Source organism: Paralichthys olivaceus, chromosome 9, assembly GCF_024713975.1.
Source record: "Paralichthys olivaceus isolate ysfri-2021 chromosome 9, ASM2471397v2, whole genome shotgun sequence".
Taxonomy (NCBI): domain Eukaryota; kingdom Metazoa; phylum Chordata; class Actinopteri; order Pleuronectiformes; family Paralichthyidae; genus Paralichthys; species Paralichthys olivaceus.
Genome location: NC_091101.1, coordinates 24572501 through 24595927, shown reverse-complemented (window position 1 = coordinate 24595927; position 23427 = coordinate 24572501). Strand labels below are relative to the sequence as shown.

General features: G+C 42.1%; 1 protein-coding gene across 1 annotated transcript in view; it reads right to left on the bottom strand.

Moving 5' to 3' along the window:
- Positions 1-12251: 12251 nt before the first annotated feature.
- Positions 12252-23427, bottom strand: part of npm1b (nucleophosmin 1b) — a 14385-nt gene continuing 3209 nt past the window's right edge. Inside the window, exons 8-11 of the mRNA XM_020105689.2 lie at positions 20843-20941; positions 16678-16773; positions 16504-16578; positions 12252-14958 (exon numbers count right to left, since the gene is read on the bottom strand). Coding sequence (XP_019961248.2) covers positions 14905-14958; positions 16504-16578; positions 16678-16773; positions 20843-20941 — 324 coding nt within the window. The 3' untranslated portion in view covers positions 12252-14904. The remainder of the gene's footprint in view (positions 14959-16503; positions 16579-16677; positions 16774-20842; positions 20942-23427) is intronic.

Genomic DNA, 23427 nt, shown 5'->3' with positions numbered 1-23427 from the left:
GTTAAATTTCACACACTCATAGACATCAGTCTCCTAAATACACCTGATATGTGTTAAAAAAAACTCGGCTCCAGATTCACACCAATGTTTAAAGGGTTCTTTCCCGTGTTTCGCCACAAGTTTAGTTGAAATTCATCGAGTAGTTTTTGTGTTATCATGCTGACAAACACACAAAACAGAAAACGGGGGTGAGCACAGAACACCCCCCTGCATGGGACAAGCTTTGTCAATTTGGGTGAACTGACCGTTCAGAGGGATTTGCCAAAGGAGCTATCACACCATCAGTGAAATGAGTAGTTGCTGATATAAATTGCCTGCTGACACTATTGGACAGAAAAAAAAAATCTAAAAGTTCCTGATAAAACAGTGACACTATCAAACGCAGGCTGCCGCCGGTCGAGCGTAACGAGAGCAGCTTTATGAATGGGGAGAGCTGTTTCCTTCCAGTTTCTGTGGCTCGGAGGAGGGAGGGGGGTGGGGAGGGGTAGGGTGAGAGGGAGGGGGAGGGGGGGGGGGCACTCAAGAGTCGGGATAAGGTTACCCACAGAGATTAGCTGACAAGAGCGAAGGAGTGAGAAAAACAAGCCAGCGAGTTAAAGGTCTTAGTTTACCTGGCTGGCTGTGCTTGGCAGCCAATGAAAGTGCTTCGAAAACCACAGATTCAAATTCCCTCTCTGCAGCCACGTGAGCGAGAGCGATTCAGATTGTGACGGAAAACAAATGCGACCTTGAAGTCGAGAGCTGCAACGTGGCAAATGCATTTATTGAGACGACTCCCGCGCTCTGTTCAGGCCTTTTTTTTTTTTGTTTTGTTTTTTTTCAATTCGAGCATGGCCGCCTCCGTGCAGCTTTGCGCGTCTGTCCGCGGCGACGGGACTGTGGGAATGTCACCGAGGATATCTCATTGAAGCTCGAGGAGGAGGCATCTGAAGGCGGGCGAGCGCTCAGCGGTTCAAAGGGCCCTAGCAGGCATTTAAAACTCGACAAAGGAACTTGGCAGATCAGTAAGTGAAGCCCAGTGTACTACATTAGTGTCAGGACCCCCTCCGCGTCCCTCCCACTTTGCACTTTCATCTCTGACACGGACATATTGACTTAAAGGAAAGGAGGGGTGCCAGGGCCGCGAGGGAGGGGTGGGTAGTTGTGGTGTGTGTTGAGGGGGGGTACATGTGTCCCATTCAACTCCCAAGGTGAGACGACTGATGCAGAGGGGTGACCGCCGACTCAAACAAGCCACCCAGAAGCCCTTTATTTTAACTGGAAGTCACAGGCCGACAAGCATGTGAGACCTGAACGGGACGGCCCTCTTCCTCTCATCTTACTGAAATCACCCTCACTCCATTAGTGCACGCTGACCCCCGCCCCGGCCTCTCCAAACACACACTCACATCCCTTTTCACGCCGCCGAGCCGCGCCCCTCCGAGGGCTACCGAAGTCTAACGGCTAACATGGACCCGGGTCGCAACAGGGTCGCGACACCTTGACATTGTGGAAGGTGACAGAGAGAGGAGCCAGAGGAGGGAGGGTGCAGCTCCTGCCTGGTTGCTATGTTGCAGACCTTTCAAGTATCACCTGAAGCAGAGGAGGGAGGAGGAGGAGAAGGAGGAGGAGGAGGAGGAGAAGGAGAAGCGGGAAGCGTTTGAGTAATTTGTCCCGCACCACACGTTGTTTGCATGGAGTCATTAAGGACCATTTAGGGTTTTGCCTTGAAGGGAAGAGTGGGAGTGAAGGGTGAAAATTAAAGCGTCGCTCTTCAACAAATCATCGCTGAGCACCGCGGTACATGCTGGACGTATTAATGACTCCATTAAGTGCAGTCGTCTGTTTGACGCTAATGATGATTTGCCCCATCGAAGTCCAGCGTGGAGCCCGAGTCCAAAAAACAAAAACAAAGCGATGCAGCTCTCTTGTTGCTAGTTGCAAACACATGCAACAACTTTATGTGACTAAATGCATCACTGAACGACTCATGCCTGGATGAATTCTTTGGCCGCAGCTCAGCGCAGAGAAAACGCCAGAATGTGTCACAGCGCTGCAGCTGAACAACAATCAGCCGACAGACCCCGTGTGTTCCAAGTTTCTGGCCCGTGTCTGACAGATAAACGTCAACTCCCTTGGACGAGCAGAGGTAATCAGAAAGTCCTTTGCTAAACAATATGAGTCTTAATGACATAATAGAGCTGGGTGGACTTGGTGGTGAAACTTTGAAAAGTAAAATGATGTAAGTGTGTGTTATTTTTTTCTTCCTCCCTGAATTGTACGACCCATAATTGTTTTCTTGGATGGACATAATTACCAGAGGAAGGGCCTGGTTGTTTGTAATGTGGCATGAAATTGCAGCGAGACGCACAAACTGTCCAAAACGTTGGATTATTAAAACGCACCTATAGATGCATATCTTCAACCTTCGATTGGATTTCACTTTATCGCTCTCGTCTGTGACACAAAGGCTCAGAGCAAAGAGTAAAAGGCAGCTTGAAAGCAGCTTTGAGAAGGTGACGCTGTGGAATCAAAAGCGAGCTGAAGCCCACCAAGCGGACTCACCCTCTTAATTTGATGAGGAACTTTGGTTTCAACTTGTTACCTTCATGTTTGGGGTGCGAAGTACTAAGTGAGTGTTCAAAGCCCAAAGCTGTCAGGCTAATGACCATCTGATTACTGTTCCCTATGAAAACTGTTCCTCGGGTGCAACTGGTCTTTTATGTTCTTGGCAACGTGTGAGATTCGGTCTCAGATTCACAAACTAGTTTTAAAAAACAAAGATAATAAACTTCAACAACTATAAACCTTTGCAGTCCGTCCGGTTATCTCCGATGTTTTACTCTAAATCTGCTTTATATTCAAAACAGATTTTTCTCATGCCTGTGTTTAAGGAACAGCAGCATCATGACGCAGCGTTCTGGCTGCATCCATACTAATTCGTTTTTGTTTCATCAAGTGTAATCTCTGCCCACGTTGGCCTACATGTGCGTGCAGGTGCAAACAGGAAGCAGATTTTCTGCTCCGCAGCCACTTCCTTACTTCCACAAAACACTATGAACAAAAAAACAACAATCAGAGGAGGGATTTCTTTTCTCGCACCAACGAAAAAGGTGGAACTGTTAGCGACGGTGTTATCAACGCTTTGCTTTCACTGCTGGTTGTTTGGAGTAGTTGGCAACTTGCAGGCGAATGTGGGAATCTGAGAGGACAAACTTCTCTGAAACTCCGGAGCGGTGTGGACAGAAGGAGTAAACGTAGCGACGTAGCAGCAGCGATGTCTGACAAATGAAGGAAATAGCAGCAAAGACCTAAACCACTGTTAGCTCACATGCAACATAATGTAGCACAGCACAGGTGGAATAATGCGTGAGTTTGATTTCATTAGTTTAAACAAATTACTGAATTTGCTTTACTTGGGCTCAAGGCAATAACTGAAACTGGGAGAATACGTCTCTACGGGACCGAGATCTAAAGCTGTGTTACTCAGAGTATAAAACTTGTTTTACAATTTAAGTTCAAGACTAAGTAGCACCGGAGTGCAGCTGCTGCCGACGCGTCCTCTTTTTTCCCCAGTCACGAAAGGTCCCAGTTGGAGTGGAGTCCCTCCTTGATCTGTCTCTGCTCTAGTAAGCTAGCCTGAACCTGCAGTTCCACTCATCCTAATCGCTGAGCCCAATCCATTCCCCTGTCTAGCACCTCTTCAGAGGCCGCTCGCCCCTTTGTTCTGACAATACACAAACGACCATTCAAATGGAGGGACTCTGTAATCAGTGAAATACTAGCCTCTGGGCTTTGCAGCATAGAAAAAAAAAAAAAAAAAAGGGAGGGAGCGACATAGAAAGAGAAGAGCGAGAGAGAAAATCCATCCATGACCAATCAACTCTAACTACCTGTCTGGCTTTTAGCTGCAGATGTTATTTGGAAAAAGAGGGAAAAAATGTGCCCATTCCAGATGTAAGATGTACATACAAAAGAGAAGGCAGGCTGGTACCTCCACCCGCCGAGAAAGAGGCTGGACCCCTCCACACCCATCCAGCTTTGATATGGCTGATGTTGTTTTTGCTCCTGCCTTCACCGTTTCCTTCAAACAAGTATGTGATGCATTGCGTCAGCTCGCACTAAATTTAGACAGTACCAAAGATAAAATAAAGTATGATTGATGCAGACTCACTGTCAGAGCACACTGAGATCTTACAGGATCCTTTGGTTCACCTGGGTTTCTGGATCACGTATCCATAAATATTCATATGAATGAGTTTATATTGGGTATAATCCATCTTCAGAGAGACTTTAAAAAAAAAAAGCTTGTATATAGACTGTGATACGATTGAATTAGATGCAAGAGGTTTTGTTTTCACCCTTATCCATTTGTCTGTCAGCATCATTACACATAAACTACTTTATGGATTTCTATCAAACTTGGGGAAAAGAAGTGGGTGAAGAAAGAATTTATTAAAAATGTTGGTGAGGATCCGAACAAAAGGGGAAATTTAGAATTTTACTGATATTGAGTGGATTGATATTTATGAGTGTGTGAAGCCAAATCAAAATCTGGATGAACTGGATTTGAATATGGTTTCATGAGGTGACTGTTGGGCCTTGGTGCAGAATGCACTCTCATGAGTTGTGTTTGTGTATCTGGTTGATTTTGTTTCAGTTGTGTTTAGGGACTTTCAAGCTGACTGAATATTGTCTGGTGGTGTACAAATGAAATAACAATAAAGTTTAATCAGTTTAACACGATTCTGACGATGTCATGATATTTCACGAACATCACTGTTGCTGACTGTCGACAAAGGGAAGTGTCGACGCATCGAGCTGTCAAAGAACAAACCGAGCTCTCAGTTGAGTTTAAAGTAATCTGAACTTGTGACGTGAACGAAACGTGCCCGATATATCTCAGAGTGAGCAAACAGCCGGGACAGGTTCAGTCATCTCCCCGGGGTGGTGGCCGCTTCTCATTACCTGGTAGGATGAATAAAGATAGTATGATATAAAAGAACAAGAAGCCAAACTACGATAAAAACAGGTAAATCAGGTTAAATCCACTGGTGTTGTTGGTAGTTGGTAGTGTTGTTGTGTTGTTGCGTTGTGGTTCATGAAATGCTTCGGATCAACCCAAATGAAGAGTGGGATGTTTTGAATCATCAGTTGTGAGTCATTCCTCCTCTGCTCTCCTGAGAAAACTCATTTTCAATCTTACAGGAAAAGTAACAGTGTTGAGTGAGGTTTTAAGAGGTATAGTGAAATCCCACTCTTCCTTTTCTCCGACCTCCACAGGGAAGGATTAACGATCATTTTGTGACATATCATTTATCATAATATATGTATTTTCTATCCTCTCTGCACTTCTTAATGGATATAAATACATTTCACCTGCCTTGCCCATCCAGACAGACACTTCCTCACTACCCTGGGTCCTGTGGGCAGAGAGAAAACCTACCAATCGTTCTAATTATAATCTTTCTTTAATTACAATCTGGAAAACCTTTGCAAAAAGCTGTGAGTGAGTTGACACGCGAGGAGCGCGATGGCGTCTCAGAGCTTTGGGACTGAAGTCGTCACAGAGAAGAGCTCGTTGAAGTTCAGGGATCTGGTAAAAGTGGTGAGGTAAAAGAGACTGACCCAATGATATAAGTAAATACCTGATTTTTTTTGTTTTGCATCTGTATCATCAACATGCCTGTCCATGTCACGTACAATATCACATTACTCACCACTTGTGTTGTAGACATCTGGGGACGCTGTGACATGTTTAAGTGTGTGTGGCGCCCCTTGTGGCTGTAACAGACAAAGGTTAATGTTATATTAAGTACATATTCTCTGTATCTTTTTTATTTTTACTATTTTATGACCAATTTTATGCTGTTTTACACATGTTTTCGTATCTGCATCTTTTAACCATCTGCTGCTGCAACAGATGTGTTTCCCCGGCACGGGATCAGTTAAGTTTTATCCCATCAAACTTATAAAGTCGACAGAACTGCAGATTCACAGAAATATAAGAAGTGAAGACGAGACAGAATCAGCAAACTGGAGGTAAGTTAGAAATAGAATTTAAAACGTCCTCACGTGAACTTCCAGTGCCATGGAGGAGCCGTCCTGTGTATTGATGAAAACATATGCAGGGAAGTTTCTCTGCTGAACATTAAGACTCTATCTCTGCCTTAAGTTTTACAGATATGTATGAATGAATGCAGCATCATGACTTCATAACATGACAGTTGTAGCTTCAGACTGGACTTTAAAAGATTTATATTTTACCTTCATGAACTCCCGTCTGAACCTCGTACTTTCTTTTTGCTGCCGATGAACAAGAATGAAATCTTGCTGCAGACTTTTTGAGATATTTGCGTGGTTGCCACTTGCTCCTCTCAGTTCTACACTTAAGTCAAATGGAATTCACTCGTGCTCCGTATCAGCGTTTAAAAAAAAAAAAACACCTCATGCTGATTGTGATGAGCTTTGTGATGCAGAGATGCGTCCGAATGGTGCGAAAACAAACACAACATTGAGTCACATAGAAGTTGGCAACTCGTGGGGAATGTTTGGAATACCATGTCATCGTGGAAAAGCAAAATGAGATTCTTAATCTTAGTCAGACGAAAGATTCATGGCTGAAATGAACACAGCTGGTCCAATGCACCTTCACAGCAAGTTAAATTACAACAAAGAGAATTGGCAGGAACTTATTTTGCAAGTATAATCTCACAGAGGTGAACATGTGGAGGTGAGGCCACAGAATACAGTCGACGTTAGTTCCATTTCACAATGTCTGACTCGTCAAACTCCCCCAGACCTGAGCTGATTCCTCTCAGGAGCCTCTCGTCTACGCTGGGGGAGAGAGGCTGGGAGTTTGTGGGCAGAGGAATGCAGCTCACATCTTTGCCATAGCAGCCGTAGAGGTAATGCGCTCGCGTGTTGGCGCTTGTCGAGGTGAGTGCACCTCCCTCTTCTGTATTAATAATCGCATGTCCTATTGCTGTACCAACTGGGCTGTGTTTTACTGGGCCAGGGTTTGCTTACGGGAAGATAGATGATGAACTCCCCCACCTCCTTCCTCTAATTTGCACAATTACTTCCCCCCCGATGTCTGTTTCACTGAAGTGTTCCCGATCCCTGACTGCACAACCGTCACCACATATTCCAAAATGTCAAGACTTCAGCAAAATAAAGACGTGAATACAAGAAAATAAAAACTGCAACGGAGAGCGAGGACTCGACTGAGAATACTGACATCTTGGAATGTGACTGGAACAGTTAAAAATAGCTTTGCTCATGATAATGCCACGGAGTTCACAAATCCTGACAGGAAAAGATTTGACTGTCTTTTTTTTTTTTTTTTTTGGGTGAAGAAAAATGTTTACATAAGCGCATCATCCACGACAATCGACTTATACATCGAAGGAATTGTTATTAAGATACAGTCGACTGTCAGAATCGAGACGTGAAAGAGAAAATCACTGGTGATGACAATGATGGCTTCCTTTCCGTCTAATATAAACATACCAGCATGATCACTTTTTCCCCCAGGGCAAAGCCATTGTTCCATTTTGAAAGCTCCCTGTGAATGCTTGAAACGTTCCCTTGATATTTTTTCCCTCTGCTCGTTTATTTGCTTGTATCCAGGTGATGTGCCAACCTGTCACATCAAGCACAGATGGCCTTATTTCCTCAGAGCAAAGGTCAAAACAATCGTCATGGGAGGGATGGGTGTGTGTGTGTGTGTGTGTGTGTGTGTGTGTGTGTGTGTGTGTGGGGAGGATCGATAAACCTCCCTCAGTAGTTTTACTTTGACGTGTTAAGTACAAACTACCCGAGGAAGCAGATATTGTTGACAACGTGTTAATTCAAACAGGCCTGTGACAAAGAATTTGGCAGAAACTTTCTGCGATGCACAAGTTGTATATTTGAAAACACAACATTTTTGTCAGACTACATCACAAACTGTGGCTGCAGAGAAGATAATCCCCTTATTTCATGTTTCATTTGTGGAATTAATTAACTTCATCTGGTTCGTTTGTGGATATGAACACTAACCATGACCTAAAAGAAAAAAATACCTTTGTCCATCTCTGCGAATCCTATGCCATAACTGATAAAGGCTAAAATCCAACGTAACTCTCACTGCTACTTGAGGCCGCGAGGTGCAAACATGACCAGTGCATCTTGTTCCAACACGTCTGCGTTAACAGCAGCACTTATCACCAGTTCCACAGTACTGACCACATGTCCTGACCACAGAAGTACTACATAGTATTATCACACGGCACCTGTTGGTGTGTGGTGAGTTCTTTCCAAAGGTAGACGCGCAGATGTGTTTAAAATCACACATCCCTTTGGGTCGTGAGAAAAAAAAAAAAAAAAGAGGGCGGAAATGTACATGCCTGCAGAGACATGACCTTACATTTCTTTCCACCAGAGATGAGCGATGAAAATATTATCCTCAATTTGAAGTCCTGCAAGTTAATCCTAGAAAGTCAATCTGACCCATGATGCATGTGAGTGTTTTTCAGAACCTCAGCTAACGGCTAATAAGGAGTTGGGGAATTCTAAAGAACATGTAAATCCTTTGAGAGAACAAAAAACATTACATGCAAAATATTTAAAATCCATAAAAAGTGAGTTAAAATGAAAACGACTCCATTTTGTGAAGGAGATCGATAAATGATGTAAAGAATGACTGAAGGTGAAGTAAGACTGAAGAAGACTGAAAGTAGAGTTTGTGTAATTGTTGATGAAAGCTGATAAGAGGGGTCTCGCTTAACGGAGATGTAAAGCTGAGTATCGTCTGCATAGCAATGGAAACACAGCTTGTAGTAATAGATTACTGTACCAGCACGTGAATAGAGAAAAGAATAAGACCAAGCACAGATCCCTGTGGCACACCTGACCTCGGCATGGTCTGAGGAACAGAGGCTTCCCTTCACATGGGAAGCACACGGCAGCAGATTGTCAGAGTCAGACGGGTTCACGAGAGGAAAATGTCTGAATCATTGTTTTCACTTTCACATCCGTTATAAACAAACACACCCACTTGCTTGCTGTAGATCCTCCTGATATTTTCCTGCCAAGTTCTTCGTTCTCCAGACTTTTTACAAACGGGCTCAAACTCTAAAGAATTTGCGTTTGCACGTTCAGCCCCTTTGGATCATTTCAGGAGAATCTCTGGAGTTCAGTGCAGGTCTGAAAGCTGCATGCGAGAACTTGAATGGTTTGAATTCGTCAACAACATGAATTTAAAAACCTGCATTATGAAAATACTATATAAAATGATTGCGAACTTGCGTAACTGTGACAGAGAATGACAGAGAAAGCTTGGATCGGGTTTGTGGAGTCATGCAGAGCAGCTATGCCCCGACTTATTCTTGATTCATGTGGCACTTGTGTAAACTGCTGTAATTTGGAGCTGATGCTTCATTTGGGATTAAAAAAATCTTTCAGGGTTTCAGCCAAGTTTCACATAAGCCCAGAATCTAGACTGTGGTCATTTGTCATGTCATGGATAAGCAGCGATTTAGCAGAAAGTGATCTAATGTTAACAAAAAAGACTTGAGTATTCTCAAAGGTGCATTACTTAAAACACACAACAATTAGAGTAGTTGTACTTGCCATCTCTGCTTTTAGCTATCACAACCGGAGCAGTAAAAAAATGCAGGCTGGGCTGTTATGAGTGGAGTGATATAGTAAGTCTGACAGTAGTGTTAACATTCCCCGAGGGCAGTTTTAAGAACAGTGTAGGATGAGGTTGCATAATCTTTGCCTCAAATTCATGGAAAAGAGTGGCTGGTGTTTGAGAGCGATGTACTGACACTTCCAAGACGTCTGGAGAGAAGCATGTGGAGTAACGCTCTTGGCAGCAACACCAGTGACTGTATCAAGTGAAAATTTGTAGCTTAATTGATACTAGTTGCTACAAGCCGTACGAACAAAGACATGATGAAGTGGTGACAATGCACGTCTGAATTTTAATGTGGATTTGAGGGTTTGTGTCCTCAAGCATATCCGAACAAATTTCAAGTTTTTTTTTTTTTTTTTTTTTTTTAATCTGTTGAATAATTGATTAAACCACAATGGGCTTTGATCTCGAGTCTTTAATCTTGTAGCACGACAGAGCGATGTTTTAATGAGCATGTCCGCCAACAACTAAACCCAAATTAATATGAACACTTTAACATATATCAATGTGAAAAGAACGACCTTAACATATACAGAGTACCATAATATAACCCCCGGGCCGAGTAAATCAAGGATTATTTTATCTTAAACCAAAGTTTAAGAAATTCAACAAGGAAACATGCCACACACACACACACAGACACACACACACACACAATCCATGACTGAGAACAGAGTGTCATGTATATCGTGTGACAGCTGGACTAGTGATTTCCCAAATGGTCTAATATTGTGTTTGGCTGCCAGAGGACGGGCACTGATACCTGCAGCTCACCTGCAGTTTGTGTGGTTTAACTGCAGCAAAGGTACTAATGCAATAACAAATGTCAATCGACCCAAAGTACAAAATAAACATACAGCATCTTCATTTGCATCTTTCAACCACCTCTTACTTCAATCCAGAAATGACACCATAATATCCCGGATGTGAACTCGGCCATCTTGCACCAAACACGTCACGGCAGCGGTGGTGGGAGGAGTCATATTCTCTGTCAATCACGATGTTTCACCGTGTTCTCATAACCTCAAATAACAAATAAATCCACTTATTAGAAACTTGCACATGAGATTTTCAAAAGTTGAAAAAGAAACAATCATTCCCAGTTCGAGCTGTTGAAAATTCTCTGGATTTTCTAGATTAATGGGAAATGAAGACAGACTTGCAGTTAACATATTCTAAGTTTTAACGAATCAAAGTTTCCTACATTGTTAACGGATCAAAACTAGATACGACTAGAAAAGAAAATCTTGGTTTTTGTTTCGGAGAAGGCTGAATCAATCTTTCAGCAGTTTGCTGGTGGATATTATTTGCTCAAGTGGAATCGTAGGGTTTTCTTTATATGTGTGTGTGAGTGTGTGCGTGTGTGTCAATACCTTCAGGCTGCTTCAGTCAAACCCTGGACTGGAATTCAAGTGAACCACGAAGGGGGGATTTCCACGTGTCTCTCAGACGTGTTGTGTGCAACATTAAATTGTGCGTCATCCCGTCACTGCATCCGCCAGCGTGCCTCACTTCCTTGTGGCTATGGGGCAAAAACTTCTCAGCTGGCAATGAAGTAATGTTTGACTCACACTTCAGGTAAAAGGTTTTATCAATTTATACCATTATGGAGTCTGGCTTTGAAGTTAAGGCTGGACTTCGCTGCCACCCAGTGGTAACAACAAAGATGGATGGTAATTACAATTAAGGAGGAAAGGGGTAATTGTGATAATGAGGGAAACATCCAGATTCCTGCTTCTTTATATCATCTTCACTCACCAGATGTCAGCTAATAGGGCTGCCAACATGGCTGCTTCAAACCATCACAATCTGAGCAGGGAGGAAATTTACAGACGCACATTTGACGGAAAATCAGTTTGTATTTAACTAGTGACAGAGAGGGAGACATAAAAAAGACAGTGTCGCCCAAATAGAGGCTTCTTTATGTTGTGTGTGTGTGTTTGTGTGTGTGTGAGAAAATGGGCGACTGGTCAACAGGACTAGAAAAGTGTTGTGTGCTACGTTTACAAACTGAGATGAGTGACAACATTTTTATGGTCCAATAAAAACTGATCACTGGCCACGTGGACGACAATATTCCGATACTAACCTGATTAGGCCGATCAAAATAAACACTAATCAAATTAAGACGTGAACATTTCAGCCTTAGTTGCATTATGTAGACATGTGTACATCTTAATCACATTGGAACGTCCTATTGCATCTTGGGGCATCGATACACGACAGTGACCAACTGCATGAAGACGCGTGCCCCGCGTATGAACACGAGGGAAAAGTAAAAATGAGTTTGTAGCTTTTGCAAAATTAGAAAGAAAACACCCCAAATGTTTAAAAGGCGTGAAATAACATTAGAGGTAATGGCATAATCATATCAGGAATATGAATAGAATATTCTATTAGCAACTCATGGAAACACTATCAATCAAAATTAGGTTGAACAATGAAAAGCAAACAACAAGGTTTCTTTTCACCGTGTTTCAATTACCATCAGAGCCACATTTGAAATAGATTTGAACCAAAAGCAATAAAAAGCAAAAATGTTTTCAACCAGATTTTGTTACTAGAAATAACGAGCTTGAAAAGTCCGACAGGTTATCAACAAAGATCGAATCTTTTTCTTTTTATTATTTCACATGAACATACTCAGGAACTGGCTTCACAATTATTCAGTTCAGAATCAAAGGACGACAAACTAAAGACGAAACGTTGAAATGAAACGATAAAACACTTCTACAGAACACAACATTTCAAATACAGATCCAAGCTGCAAAACCAGCTATTAGCAAGGGCGGATTAAGCAAAAACTTGAGAGGATAATTGTTCAGCTGCCATAATTGTAAATAAAAGCAAGAAAAAAAGTTAGATACAAGCAAAGTATATAAAAAAAAAAGAAGAAATCATTCAGGATTCAGGACAGGACGACGGAAAACCTAATCCTCACACTCTCAACTGACTGAACCCTCACTAAAAACACCACACTACAGATACTTCAAATCTGACTCTCAGATTTAGCTAAATTATCAAACTTTCATTCATCTAATTTATTGGGACTAATTAAATTGACACCTAAGGAATCTCAAATCTAATTAACAAACGAGGGGGTTCAACCAAGTCCTGTGATTGGTTGTGGATGGAATCCACCTGCCGACGTTCGGCTCGTAAAAAGCGTTATACAGGATCATAAACACATTATAAGCACAGCGCCTGCTCATTGTCATCAGAGTGCTGATACACGAGAGAACAAACAATTACGAGTTCTTTACGAGGTTCCTGCAAAGCTTATGTTGTGGCTGATGTCATTTTCTGATGTAGACCTTATGATCACGTCGTCGTAAATAATGTTAATCATACGCTCGCTATCTGTTTTTAATGAACTGGACGACGCTTGGATACAGTGACAGCGGTGCCAACTCATAAATAAACTCCTGCGGCTTGTTAACAGCCTTTTTTTCAAACTTTCTGTAGGTAATGTTACTTTAAAGAAAAACCTGGACATCTGCGTTGGTTTTATAGGGCCCATAATATTCTTCAGCATTTTTCTTTTTTGAGTACTGCGCTTATGAGTATTTTTTTTGCTGCAGATGATTTTTGGCTGTAATCACTGTAATTATTACCCTCACAGGTTGTGACGGATGTAAATGAGCTTGATACTAATTTACATTCACTAAAAAACCACTGACATACACGTCAGCAGGTCTGTCCACAAGTTAAGATCGCACTCATGAACGTTTGTATTGAAAGCAAATATAAAAAGATAAAACTTAGATATGTGAAAGTAGAAAACGTAACCACCGCTGTCGACACGTCAATCTCACGGTTTCACGCTTTCATTTTTAAAGTGAACTGTTTTAGATATTTTTCGATTATTCATTTTATCATGGCGGGGGACAAAGACATGTATCTTGGTGTTGTAGGCCAACAACATATATAGAGTTACTGCGTGTTACAGTATACTTTCCACTGGCAATTTGTAAAAACACCTGCTGAATATTCACTGACAGATTTCTGTACAATAAGCTCTGAGCAGCAATGGCAGACGAATTAATGGAACCTGAAAGCAAAAAAAAAAAAAAAACGCTTTGTAAATATAAAATGACAAATAAAGACGATATAACCACTGGCTGATGAAATTGTCTCCTGGTATCAGTTGTCTCAACCGTTCCTGTATATACTTCTCAAATTCACACAAACTGGGACTCTGATTCATATCAGTGTACAGCAGAGATATTTAAAGGCACATTCTGCAATTTCTCCTATTGCATTATTGACGTGACAAGGAGACGCAGCGTCTCAGATGCGAAGCACCTGAAACCAGGCTCAGCCGGTATTGTTCATCGAGGCGGAAACAACAATTCTGCACCTGCAGTTCAATGCAACATGCACCACCGACCGGTAGAGTTGAGATGTAGATATGCAGCGTCGCCACCTACAGGCAAAGAAATTAACGGTTTCTGCAATTTGGAGTTTAAAAACTTTTTTCATTTCATAGCTGCAGTAAAGAACTGCAATGACCCGTTTTGAATTCAATAACACACAGCGCATCAGACCCCGTGAAGTACGTTGACTTGTGATCCAGCAGAGGGCGCTCATTATTAGCTTGACCTGTTGCGTACCCGACATTACGTTGTTTTGCTATGAAAATGGTGAATGCTTGCGAGCAGGAAGTGGGGTGAGGGCAGGGGGGGGGGTAATTATTATGTGAATTATGTGTCATTATTAGAATTTTGGAAAAAAAAGTGACGGGTAGGATTTAAATCGGTGGCGACACCTGGTGGTTAAAAAAAAATACTAATACTGCTGCAAACCAAGCATACGACTATGTTTGCAAAGGTGTGGTCATCGATGGGCTATAAATACTTAAATTTAAAACGTCATTGTAGGAACATTAACTGCCTGCAGGTGGTTAAAGTGTTAAAGTTGTAGCAGCTATTTCTGCTCTGGAAGAAACGGACATGTGCAGCTTTTAATAGATGCTGCTTCTCCTCTCCTATAGATGGTGCAGATTGGCAGGTGGTGAAGTTATGAACGAGTGAGTTTGTGAGGGACCACAATTAAGCTCCAGGAAGTGCTTCACATCTACACAATGATGAATCATTCACAGCGTCGCCCACTTCCTGCGTTCAGTCCCTCGGTTCCAATTCAGAGTTAACAGTGACGACACAATGAGGCTGAGTAGGAAATCTCGCTGACTGTGCCTTTAAATGTCTTGCAGGATGCAAAACATACAAATGCGTCAGGGTTTGTTACTTCTTCTCGATCTTCAGCGTTTGTACAAAACTCCAGAGATCCTTGACCACCTGAGGACGGCGTGCAGAGAGGAGAGAGGGATAACAACAGAATAACAAGGGGGGAAAAAAAAGAGAGAAATTATATATCATCCAAATGAAGTGCTATACAGCATGAGACATATGACTCACTTTTACTACAACATGCTTTTGTGCGTCTCGCCTGTGGGAACGCTGAGTTTGGACGGGGCTGTTGGGGGAACGACGAGGGGTTGGGTGGGGGCAGCAGCACATACCAGAGTATATGACTAGGTGCTCCAGGTCTGACAGATCTCAGCCTTGGCTGATGAAACCAAAGCACTTCCACAGATGTTTCTACACACTGGGATCAACAAGCGCTCCCCGACCCGACTCCACCCCCACTCTTTTCCCCCGTCCACCCGGCTCTGTAGAGCTATCACCTGCTCCCATAACTGTGCAGCTAACGTTTTGAAATCACGAACGCACGTTCAAATATTCAATTGTGTGATCTCAAAACTGAAGTGCAGTTATACCTGGCACACAGCGCAGGCTCTGTTACTGGGAGTTATTACTGCGGTGATAATCTACAGGCTGTTCTGTGATTAATCCCTGCTCTGCAAAACAATGTGCAGGAGCAGTTGTTTATCTTCTGAACATGGCAAGCAGCATTAGAGGAGATTTAAGTCCTGCATTTAGAAAGACCCTGGTTTGGGGTTGGTCAAAGGCCTTGAATGTGAAAGAGACTGGTACCATCCACATACCACCGTCCCTTCATTAAGGCTACAAAAGACACACACTTCAGTAAATCACCAAGAAAGACTTTGCCTTGGCAGGTGTACTCCCCTTCCATCTCGAAAGAGCCCGCTGACACAAAATGGAAATAATTCAGAAGAGAACACACTGTGCCTGAGAGACATTTAAAGCATACTGGACAGCGTAAGGTCAATGAGGACAGCGTGTGGACGAATAATGCATTCCTGGGTATCTATCATGGAACCCAGCTCTGTAAGTTAAAATGAGGATCGATGTGATCGCACCTACGGCTACTACGGATTCCTAGAAACCCGGGAGCAAACATCTCAATCTATGTGTAGATTGCAAAAGCTAAGACGCAGGACTTGTATGTTAATTACAAGTGTAATGTCAGAGCTCAAGACTTACAGACAACAGCTAGACCAAGATATCTGTCAGCCAGTATGAGCCTAACACAGACATTGGTATCTGCATTTATGTTTTTGATGAGAAAACTTCTACTTTACAGAACAATGGAGAGAAGATGCTCATTAATGTTTATTTTCTTAATTTATATTCTATATATGGTTGTATCTGTGTTTTCTTTTATAGGTATTTATAATAAAGTTTATTGCTAAACTATAAAATGTCAAGCTTCAGTTATTTTTCCTTATATTCCAATTTTTCTTTTACTATATATATATATATATATATATATATATTATCGGAAATGTTGTACTCCCTAATATTGTCTGTGCATCAGCCCCCAAAATAAAGATCAGTCTCAGACTTGGGGTAATCTGGGTCCAATAACGATCCACAATCAATAAATATATAACTAATAAATGAATTTTGATTACTTACCTTTTTGTCTGAGATTTTAAAAGAACTTCTCACGAAATTCTCAAATTTTTGCTCCGTCTTCGGCAGAGGTTTCCCCTGGTGGGAGACAGACAGTAAATCGTCAGCTTAACTGCGCATCAGACTCGTCATTGACCAAAAAAGAAAAGAGAAAAAAAGCACGACAGTCAGTCTCACCTCCCTGGCTGCTGTTGACAACTTGTTCTTAACCTCAGACAGAGACGGAGCTTTCGACGGGCCGGCGTGGGGTTTGTCTTTTCCTGGGGCGGGTGTCTTGGGAAATACATCAGCCAGATAAGAAACACTGATTGATATGACAAATAGAGAGATTTATAGACGTGTAGATAAAAAAAGATAGCTCCATATTATAGCACAGTATTTCTTCTTCTACTCAGGTTCAGTTACTTTCTTTTTATATATGTAGTTGTTTTAACTCAACACTAAATTGCTAATTCTAACTTATTGGTGATTAATTCACTTGCTGACCCAACATGTCAGTTTGGGCTGCAGCCCCATTGTGACCCATTTATTCGTGTCTGTGTTTACAGACTTGGCTTGGGTAATCAGCTGGAAGAGGATAAAAGCACTAGAAAGGACAGCAAATTCTAGCCTAATTACTCCATCTCTGTTTTTTAACAAATACATCAGGTACAAATTATGTTTTTTATGGTTTGCATGCAGGAGAGGGAAAACCCCGACTCTCAGATGAGCAAGAGAGATTGTTTATCAAATGGGTTTTTCCACTGAAGGTAAATCCTCACATCTGAAGGGGAGAAAGGGTCAAAGTGCAATTGCTGTCGTGCTTGTTTTTTTTTCAATAAATTTATACTGACATCAATTTAATGAGTTCCAAGAGACAATATGAGACTCTTTTGTTCGTGTTGATGAATTGTCAAGTTCAAAACAACACCGTCACCAGGGAACGTGGAAGACCAGACTGTGACCGACAAAGACGGCTTTGTCGTGTTTGTGAAGAACAGAGCAGGGTGAGCCCTGAGCTGGCGGGCCCCCACAGGTGTGTCCAGGCTTGGGCAGTGGAGGCCCCAGAGGTCCTTAATTAGAAAGTGTCTGAATGTGACACAACAACACACAAGTCGTACAACATGACTGCATGTTACACAAGCCACAGAGCTTGTCCCTACACGCAAAGCCAGTGTGGAATCCAGTGAAATTGCAGGGTTACATTGATAGCCAGAGACACATCTGAAAGAACAGAGGAGCAACTCATAGAACAACCTTTAACAAATCAACAAGTGGACAGTTTGTAGTTCTGGTCGGTCGGTGCATAAAAACTGTTCTTCGGTTTAATGGGTCGGAGAATGGCACTGATAATTTCATGGCTGGGGTCTTTATTCCTACGAGACTGTATCATAAGTACATTTGAGTGTAGTTTTTCCATTGCCATATAAGTAAAGCAAAATATGCTGGCTGAGCAAGAACTCCTGTAACTTTCAGCAGATTTAAGCTGTTACAAACTGAATTTTCAGTTATGACCTCATATTGTCTCAATTATTTTATTAAGAATAAACACAGAGAAATTAGATATTCAATATCTTGCCATGCACAAGTTACTTGGACAGTTTAATCACACTTGTGAACAGCAGCTCCAGTCTGCTCCTTTGTAAACACTGTAGAAATGCACTGGGTCAAAATGTTCACATTAAATGATTCCTTGTCAAAATCCCAGTTTTCCTTCTTTAAGAACTGGTTCAACTCCAGAAATCCTCCACATCCAAATACCTTGAGCAACTTGAGGCGACGCAGTAGTTAAAAACAGGTGGAATGATCTTAAGAGAACAAATGATCTCTCTCGTACAGAGAAATGCAATAATCTGTCGCTGTCCCTAAGAGAGCTGCAGTTTATAGCACAGATCAAAAGGTGTAAAGTAAAAAAAAAAAATAAAGACTGACACACACGCTACAAAAGAAGAGCACATATGCTGCTGGCTCCTGGCCAAACAAATGCACTACGCATTTATTATTTACGGGCAGCTCTCTACTTCCAAAGGACAGCTGTGGACCTGAAACAGCTGATAAACACACAAAGCAAGCACGCTTTTTCATCTGGGCCAGACACTGATTACAGATGCCATGAGACATGGAACTTAATCACAAGCACGCCATCATTTGACGCAATCTCTTGTCTTCAATCCAGTGCAAACACATGGTTGTGACACCTCTGCTCATCAGGTCTGTCTGGGATGGTAATTATCATTTTGTTGGAATCTGGGGGCCTGTTTCTCGGGGGAACCATCAGGTCACCGGGAACTGTGAGTCCATACACTTACAGAGTTTGGTGTTGTGGACATTTTTCATGCACAACAGGTACATTAATCGGAAGAGTAAGACAAAGAAGCCAACATTACATTAACAGGACAAATAAATGAGCGCTAACAAGGTAGGCACCTGCTGCAACACATGTCAATCAGTCGTTAAAACAATGACTCACACCCTTTGGGATAAGCCTGAGTGAAGTGGTTAACAACTTTACGACCGTGACGTGTGCTTGAAAGCATCGACTTCTCCAAACCCATCAATCAAAAGACACCAGCTGCAAGATAAAGTTACTTCAGATTAGAACGACTCGAGTTAGCTTGTTCTCATGACAAGCTCGTTACGCAAGAAGGTGCAGTTTACACGCTGGGCCGAGAGCGGTGCGAATCGCGGTGCTGGCAGCAGATCTGACAAGCAAATCTAATGACCAGTCACCTGCATTTAGGAAAGAAAAAAACAGACGCCCACGCCTGCTTCCTCGCTCCTCAGGGGCATCTGGAAGCGCAAGCTGCACCAGACATCAAACGCAAGTAATGAGAGCAATTGGGAGAAGGTGTGTCCAGGAAGTGAGGGGTGTGAAGAGGTTGTAGAGAGGGAACAGTTGTTGTGTGGAGGTGGAGAGGGGAAGGGGGCAGTCTGAGCATCACAGGCCAGAGAGTTAAACTGTTGGGACGGTTTCGGCGAGTCAGCCGGCCATCGGCTAATCTTTCACAGCATTTTAAGAGCCACTGTGTTATGTCTGGACAACGGACACTACTGAATTCGATGCACTTTCCCAGTGGAACCTAGGAGTTTAGCAATCTTGTGGCTTAGGGTTTAACGTGATAAAAATCAGAGCTCTCTATCAAAGAGAAATGACGATTTTCTTATGTGCACCAGTCTCGATGGCGTGCGTTTAGTGTAGCCAGCATTCAAGTGCCTCAATCCATCATTCGTGTCATTGTAACGTCCCTCGAGAACTTCATATACTTGTATTTTCTGATCTGTGCGTGCGCTCCAAAGGGCTGGAGGGCCGTCAAAAGTGGCTGCAACTCAAGACAGAGGTGTCAGGCCAAAGGGTCAGGGGTTTAAACCTTGCCCCAGGGAACCTGTTTAGAGGTCAGGTATGTTTGCTTAAAAGAGAGGCAGAGTTCAAACGATCCCAAGATTTTCCATTCAAGAAATTAACTATCAGGTTGGACTAATTGCAGTGTGTATTTATCACATTCCTTGGGGTTGGAATGGGAGGAACTCTTCAGGCTTTTTTCTTTTTGGAACGGTTTTAATTGTGAAAACCAATAAATACAAACAATTACTCTCGGTCACGGTGTTTTTTTTCAGACTCGTGTATAAGCAGAAGTCATCTAACACAAAAAGATCATCAAGGATTTCTTGGGTTTATCATCTCCATGAAGAAAGTTATGTTTTCAACCCTGTCCCATTGTTTGTTTGTTTATTGTCGGCAGGATTATGCAAATTCTACTTTACAGATTTCCACGGAACTTTGTGGACTTTGTCGTGAGCGAAGAAAGAACTCAACAACATTTGGAGCGTGAACATTTCCACTGTAAATAACAGTTTAAAGAGGACATTTGTTTTTTTTTGTTAGCTCTTCACTGCTTTATTTCACACAGTGTGCTGTTGCATTACCCATCCTTATTTGCCTACACTTAGAGACATGACGCATTTCATTGAACTACACAAATCTAGCTGTGTTATTCTCCAACTAATTCAAAAAGTATTTAAACTCGCAACAGAAACAAGTCTAGGACACGGAGTAAAAGGGGGATTTTATAGGGAGGGGTGTAATTTAGATGCTTTCATTTTTTGCTCACCAAACTTAGAACCCTACCCCTTTATTTTGCTTGAATATGAATAACAATAGTAAAAAAAGAAAAACACAGATCTGTCTTTAATGCACGTATAAATCTGCACCGCCTTTCTATAAAACAGTGCTGAAAAAAAAGGCTCTTTGTTGAACCTTACACCTGATCCTCATTCTCCAGCCCAGCAGCTGTCAACCACTTAATTCAAAAACAAGCCAACCACAAGTTAGCGAAGCTGAGCAGGTGATTCAGTCTTTCCATACCTTAATCTGTGGCTTGACCGCAGATCCCGATGGTTTCCCTGCAGGGCCGTTCTGTTTCACCGGAGTCTTGTTGGGCTTCTTTGCTGAAAACTCTCGACTCTGACAAAGCAAAGACACAAACAAAAAAAAATTCCAAAATGAGACATCCACCATTTTGGATGATACCCTGCTGTTTACAGGGGCTTTAATTATCTAAAATGTACCAGTGTGCTTTGCAGAATAGCCCATAAAACTGTGAAGGAGACAACAAGCAGAGCGCTGTCTTATAGCAGAAGTGTAATGTAAACATGTAAACTAAAACTGATTGTAAATCACAATCAATCCAGTAAATAAAACGAAACCTGAGCGTGATTAATACTTCCTGAAAATTAAAAAAACCCCTATAGCGTGTGCATAAATTTGTCTATCTGTGATTTTCACTCTGTTCTTCTTCATACATCTTGTTGGATTTCTGCTTCTCTGGGGCTCTGGTAGTGCAGTCATGTTGTTTTGAACACTCCCATATCAGAGCACTAATTGCCAGGCCTCTTTTATAGCTGACAAATTATAATTGGCATTTAAATGTAATGTAAACCACATTTGTTTAAGTGTTTGCATTTGTGGTTAATTTTCTTCAGTCTTTGGCCATGAGGCATTCACATCATTTTCTCTCACCCCTGCAACATGATAATAATATCAAGGCTGCACATGTACACGCCTTTTAAAATGGATCACAGCATAAACTCGTAAAATTAAACTAAAGCAGCAGTTGCAGCTAATTCTGAAAAATTAACAATTTATTCTGAATAAGTATTTCAGTAAATAAAAAGTTTGATCCAGCCTGTACCAAAAAACATAACAGCACCAAAATTAGGGATGATGCGTAACCAGACCTGAAACTATCTCCAAGCACCATCGCTACATCAAATTACAGAGGAAACTCGAGACACGCTTGGTAATTTCTCACTGATCAGACACTTAGTGCCCCAATAACCCGTCATTGTTCTCCTCCACACTGGAGGCCTTCCCGTCAGGTTTCCATTGCTCTCAGGCACCTGTGTAATTACCTTGTAATAGCCGAGGCAAGTACCTGCATTTCCTGAGCACCAACCCTTTCCTTGCAATCACTGGTATTCACCTTGGAATGGGCTAGAAGTGTAATTGCCTGTGTTGACATAACTGCTACAAGGCAATTACACATGTAATGTCCTCGAGCGGTAATACAAGACGCTGGGAGGTTGTTTCACTGAGGATTCAAAAGCAGTTTTTTGTATTTTGTTTTTAAAATTAAATTAATTCAACGTAGCGACGACGCTCACATGGATGCAGCCGTGAATGTGTTCTACGTTTACACTGGTTCTAGATTAAAAGTTTTTCCATTGTGAGGCTGTATCTGTTGTTCAACAATTACTGTCTTCACTTTTTTTTTCACACACACACTGACTCCCCTGCCCACTTCTCTCTCTCAGACAGCCCATCCCGACACACACACACACACACACACACACACACAGTGTCCTTGGACACATGTATGTGGACACTTGATTCGCTTGGCAGTGTGCAGCGCAAATGATAGAGACAGAGAGAGGAGCAGTAAATTACTGTCAGATCCAGTGAGGACTGTAAATAATAACTTTTTACAGTCCAAACATGTATGAAAAGACCCAACATTAACACTGAGCTGTGCATGGCTCCTTGGGTGTCTGACCCGGGCTGGGTACTAAAGTGCTTGGTACTTGGTGCTAAAACCTCAAATTAAAATAAATTTCTGTCTTGTGTCCCAGTATTAACAGTTGTGATCACAGTCTACATCACTCCTGCATAAAAAGTGGTTCACAAGTGATGTGTTGGAGCAGTCACAGATGTTCAGCACTGCAAACTCATATTTCAGGTTTCTGGGTTTATCACTAAGTTCCCAGAAACAGTCCCTGACTCCGGGGGTTCAGATCCTGCAGTGGGACGTTACTCTTTCTGTTTAAGTATGCTTTGCCACTTGTTTTTTAATTGGTGTGTTGTTCTCAATGCCAACACTGGCACGACCAGGCTGTTCTGCTGCCAAAAATATGATAATTGTATAATCTGAACTAATGATGTATGATTTACATGTCATGGCAATACTCTCAAACTGCACTTCAAATGTCTATTTCCAAGTCAGCCGTAGGACACACGTGCCTCTTAATCTTATTTTGAAATCCATATCAAAACAAAAACAGAAGAAAACATTATCGTGTTCACACATTTTCCACATACACCTATTTCCATTGATTATCAAAAGAGGACTAAGTTAGAATAGGAGAAAAACATAAAAAGGACAGAAACATTATTAATATCCGGATGAATTTCTAGAACCTTCATTACCGAAGACAAGACAGGACAGCTACAGAGACGAAGGGTGAAGAAAAGGATTAAGGTCGTGGAAGGGAGGAATGGTTGGGGCAGGAGGTGGAGGGGGGGGGGGGGGGGGGGGGGGGGCGAAGACAACAGAATAAATCAACAGGTGACAGAAATGCTCAGCTGTCATCTGACCCTGAGGCGAGGATCGGCGCTCACGTCGCAGGTATGTGCATCTGCCCTGCTTTGATGTTTTGCCTGGCACAGTTTGCACT